The following is a 5,370-nucleotide window of genomic DNA, read 5'->3' as shown; positions in this document are numbered from 1 at the left end:
CTTGTGCGCTATTACTCAAGATTAATTCAGTACAGAAAAGACTTTGTTACCTGGCAAAGCATGCTTTGTGGAAGCATGATATCCACAAACTAAGATAAAACTAGAACAACAAACAAACTTCAAACATCACACATGGCATCCAAATAGAGCTTAGGAAATAAGAATAAAGAAATAGTATGCAGCATAGGGTGTAAACAAGGACGAACTGCTAGGATTTAAAAATTCTGATGTACTTCTCGATCTCGAAAATCTAATGTCTTGGGATGCCGTATGTGTTTGGTTGTTCTAAATTAAATCCAGTTTCTGACGCTGTAGATTCAAATTCACACCGGCTTGTTTAGCAATAGGATTCACTGTCTTATAAGGCAATCCACCATACCCAATTTACGATCATACTCAAGTTCATCCACCTTCGAATTAACCTCACCTGTCTTTCATCAATTTAGTAGTGACATTGCAAATAAGCCAGACACTGGCTATGTGGATGACCTAGATTCACCAACAGTCCCCACAAGCACATTTTCTTCTTTGAAGACATGAAGGCGGTATGTACCTCTGATAAGAATAGTTGTCTGCTCTCATTTTCATATCAGTGCAATGGCCAACCGATGATCGTTACAAACCCGGAGATTCTTGATAAGGGTGGCTGTTCCATTGGACGTATGGATTAGAGAACACGTGATTCTCTCCATGCCCACATTACCCATCTTTCTTCGCATTGGCGGATATCTTCCTAATTTTGGGGGAAGCTTTTCTAGCTTTGCATCTCTGATAAGATGCATCCAGGAACATGCCCAAACTCAATCTCTGAAAACACGACACAGTGTGCAGTTTCAATCTCATGACAGATCACTCACAAGGTTGGAAACTATAAACTCCATCACACATAGAGAGGACTAGCTTTGCATCTCTGAAAGTGGTTTGCCTCTCTGATAATAATAGTTGATTCCTCTATCTTTGATATCAGAGAAATCTCCATATTATTGCCATTACAGACCTGGAGATTCTTGATAACAAGTGTGGGTGTCCCATTGGCCCATGGATTAGAATGCACATGAATTTCCCTTTGTGCCTACTAACCCATGTTCCTTTGCATCTGATGATACCCAATGCAAATCCAGAATATACACTTCTAACTTTGGAAGAAGATTTTCTGGCTTTGCATATATATATTTGCTTTGGTCTATTTTATCACTTCCTCCTGCATGTGGGCATTGGCATAGATGTTAGACATCAAGACATAAGCTGCAGCATCCATCTCATCCAACTGCACTGCATGTTCAAAAGCCACCCTTCCAATTAACACATCACCCCATTTTTGGCAAGCACCCAACATCGTACACCACAACACAAGACTAGGATGGAAAGGCATCTTCTTCAGCATCGCTACCGCCTTGTCTAGTTGGCCTGCACGGCCAAGGAGATCAATCATGCAATTGTGGTGCTCAATAGTTGGATAAATGCCATAGTCTTCAGTCATAGCCTCAAAGTACTGCTGGCCCTTTTCCACTAGACCTGTGTGACTGCATACTGTAAGAATAATAGAGAATGTGATCCCTCCTGGCTTTATGCCCTCTACCATCATTCTCTCAAGCATATGAAAAACAATTTCACTTTCCCCTAGCTGGGCATATCCTGCAGCTAGTGCATTCCACGAGATCTCATCTCGAACTGGCAGCTTGTCAAATGCTCTTCGTGCTTCTGCAAGAGAGCCACATTTGGCATACATATCCACCAAGGTGTTGCCTACAACAAGATCTCTTTCCAACCCCTTTTTGGCAATCTCAGAGTGTAGCTTCTGACCCTTGTCTATGGCTCCTATGATTCCACTAGATTTTAAGCTGCAAACATATGAGACAGCATTTGGAGAGACACCCTCCAGCTGCATCTGTTCAAAACAGTTCAATGCTTCCTCACCAAGCCCGTGCTCAGAATATCCTGCAATTACTGCATTCCATGATACAGTGTCTCGAGCTGGCAGCTTGTCAAAAGCTTCCCGTGCTTTTGCAAGCAAGCCACATTTGGCATACATATCCACCAAGGTGCTGCCAACAAAAGCATCTCGTTCTAGCCCCTTTCTAGCAATCTCAGCATGTATTTCACAGCCCTGGTCTATAGCTCCTATGCTACCACAGGCCTTCAAGCTGCAAACGTATGTGACAACATCTGGGGAGATACCCTCCAACTGCATCAAGTGAAAACAGCTCAACGCTTCCTCACCAAGACCATGTTCTGCATATCCTGCAATTAGTGCAGTCCACGAAACTTGATTTCGAACACACAGCTTGTCAAACACTTCCTGTGCTTTTGGAAGCCAGCCACATTTGGCATACATATCCACCAAGGTGTTCCCAACAATAAGCTCTCCTTCCAATCCCTTTCTGGCAATCTGAGCGTGCACTTCTTGGCCCTTGTCTATGGCTCCTATGCTGCCACATGCTTTCAAGCTGCAAACAAATGTGACAGTATCTGGTGAGACGCCCTCCAGTTGCATGCACTTGAAAGAGTTCAGCGCATCCTCACCAAGTCCGTGCTCAACATATCCTGCAATTAGTGCATTCCACGAGACTACATCTCGAATTGGCAGCTCGTCAAAGGCTTCCCGTGCCTTTGCAAGTGAGCCACATTTGGCATACATATCCACTAAGGTGTTGCCAACAAAAAGATCTCTTTCCAACCCCTGCTTGGAAATCTGGGCATGTATTTGCCGGCCCTTGTGTATGGCTCCTATGCTGCCACAGGCTTTCAAACTGCAAACAAATGTGACAGGATTTGGAGAGACACCCTCCAATTGCATCTGTACGAAACACTTCATCGCCTCCTGAGCAAGACTGCGTTCAGCACATGCTGCTATTATTGCAGTCCAAGAGACTATGTCTCGGTCTGGCAGCCTGTCAAACACTTCCCGTGCTTTTGCAATCGAGCAACATTTTGCATACATATCCACCAAGGTGCCGCTAACAAAAGGATTTCTTTCCAACCCCTTTCTGCAAATCTCAGCGTGTATTTCTTGGCCGCTTTTGGCATCTTTCAGCCTAGCACAGGCCTTCAATATGGCCACAAAGGTGTAATTGCTAGGATGTACAGAATCCTCTTGCATTTTCTGGTAGAGGTTTAGGGCATGCTGTGATTCCCCATATTCAATATAACCCATGATGAGAGAAGTCCAAGAATACACATTTCGATCAACCAACCTGTTAAAGACCTGCTGAGCATCCCACATGCTTCCAGCTTGCACCAACATAGGGACAAGGTAGTTACCAAGAGATTTGTGATCTTCCTGCCCACTTTTGCACATGTAAGCATACAAGCGCTTAGTATAAGCTAGGTTTTTACTTGTTCTGCACTTATGCAAGATGCATGTAAGGTTTTGAAGGGAAAACAGCTGGGGCATCCGTTCCATAGACGTGAGTGCGTCCTCTAAGCTGAGCGTTTCCCAGCTACTATTTTCTAGCAGTGCTTGTGCTTTAGATGCGTTCATCTGTACTGCAGACCTGAAGAACCCACAGGCCTGACAAGGTGATTCGGCCTTGTGCATTCCCTTCCTTCTTGACTCCTTTTTCTCAAGCATGTCGGTACCTAGCGTGGATTGTACAAACCCAATTGCAACTTTGGTGATCTTACGGCCCCCTCAGAGATTACTGAAATTGCTTCCCAGGAAAGTCTTTCCCGAGAATAATTACTTCACGTGCAGATGTGCAGCAATGTCGGAAATTGAAAGTTCTCCAAGGGCTGAGAAAAGGTGCTGATCGGGGACCGTTAAATGCAACATTGTTGAGATCAACAACAAACATCTTAACGTTAAAGTACAGCTTGTACAGACAATCAAGGATCTATACTAATTGGAATGGATTTGTATTGTGATTAATTTTAGAGGTAGTGCTATAATGTGATTAATTTTAGAGTTACTGCTATACTAGAGGATGTGTGACTTTCCACGTGTAATCTTATAAAAGCTAAAAAGTTTGTGTTTCAAATTGCTAGTTATGGAGATCATCTTACAAATTTGTCTTTTAATTCCCTTATAAAAATTGTTTACTTTTTCTTTTGCATCCAAAAGCGCTTGCTTTACCACTATGCTAGGAGGCAATGCCCATGCGCACTTGTGATAGTTTTGCGTCAATGTTTAAAATCCCTAGAACACAAAGTTTGGCCTTTTTGCATTCGATGCCTTCTCATTATTGGTTGTCCCTCTATTCTTTGATGTTACTCCTTGCATAGGTGAGGATTTTCTAGCTTTATGAAATCATAAGGGCATGCTGCCTTTGGCTATGGCCAAATCTTAAAAGCATGGTGGGAGAGAGGTAATTGGGCTTAGAGGATAGCATGGTCTCTACCCAAGTTGTCCTCCATCTCCAGGATTAATGGCGTGCTTGCACTTCTTTCTTGTGCCGATTTGTCCATTTGTTATCTATGTGGTTGTCGTCATGGTATAGACTAGTCCTCAATAATGACTATGTTACTATTAAGGAAGGAAGGAGAGAGGAGTGCACACGATATGTAAGTGGGCACTAAATATATTATGAACATATTGAAGAATGTAACATCACCCCTTAGAGTTAGCATTAAGGTTAGGAATTATCCCTACGTCCTTATAGTCCTTTATAGAACAATGCAATTTACAGTATTCTTAACACTCCCCCTTAAATAGCACTACGTAAGCAAAAATTGAATGTATCAAATTTAAATTTAAAATTTTCTTGCTATGTATACTAGCATCCAAGACAGAGAAAAGAAAAAATCAGCATAATATGTGTTGGCACGATGACTATATAGTGGATGCCTTCACAGTAATAAGTGCATCTTGTACAGTGAATCCATCACTTTCCTTTCTTAATTTGCAATTGGTGAAACCGAGATAAGGTTGGAAATATGCGAAACTTGTCGAGGGAAAGTGGCTTGTTGAAGATATCCACTCCAATATCTTCAGTGGGACTTTCTCTTGAATGAAGTGACAATGCACTTTGTGTGTTTGGTACTAGCATGAGACATTAGGCTTTCAATTTGTTGGATGCTGCTTAAATTATTTGAATAGGTCTCCAAAAGTATTTCAATATTTGAAAGAACAAGTTGGAACCAAAATCGATGCATAAGGAGCATTGGCGGATGCTCTGTACTCTACTTCGTGGAAGACAAGGCCATTTGTTGATCATTCCTTTGTGTGTGTGTGTGTGTGTGTGTGTGTGTGTGTTTATTTAAAGTTTCACACCCCCTTATGTCTCCTTACTTAGCCTTTAATCAAAGTCTGATTAATTAAAGAGCACGTGCGTGCACGCACACGCAATGCACACACACACACACATTTTTTCTTTTGGGTAATCACACACACACACACACACACATGTGCGCACACACTTATGTGCACATGCA

The 5,370-nt window shown here is 42.3% G+C and overlaps 1 protein-coding gene across 1 annotated transcript; it reads right to left on the bottom strand.

The window, feature by feature from the left end:
• Positions 1-393: 393 nt before the first annotated feature.
• LOC147900778 (pentatricopeptide repeat-containing protein At3g16610-like) lies at positions 394-3,714 on the bottom strand. The gene has a single exon (XM_087376149.1). The coding sequence runs from the start codon at positions 3,569-3,571 to the stop codon at positions 1,184-1,186; it is 2,388 nt and encodes a 795-aa protein (XP_087232275.1). The 5' UTR covers positions 3,572-3,714; the 3' UTR covers positions 394-1,183.
• Positions 3,715-5,370: the final 1,656 nt, after the last annotated feature.

The sequence above is a fragment of the Dipteris shenzhenensis genome, chromosome 6 (assembly GCF_047967505.1).
Source record: "Dipteris shenzhenensis isolate YYH24624 ecotype China chromosome 6, Dip_SZ_1.0, whole genome shotgun sequence".
NCBI lineage: Eukaryota > Viridiplantae > Streptophyta > Polypodiopsida > Gleicheniales > Dipteridaceae > Dipteris > Dipteris shenzhenensis.
Note: the sequence above shows the minus strand (reverse complement) of the source record. Positions and strands in the feature narration are given on the sequence as shown.

Coding starts and splice junctions, on each gene's coding strand:
- LOC147900778 (XM_087376149.1), bottom strand. CDS start 3,571: ATGCTTGAGAAAAAGGAGTCAAGAAGGAAGGGAATGCACAAGGCCGAA.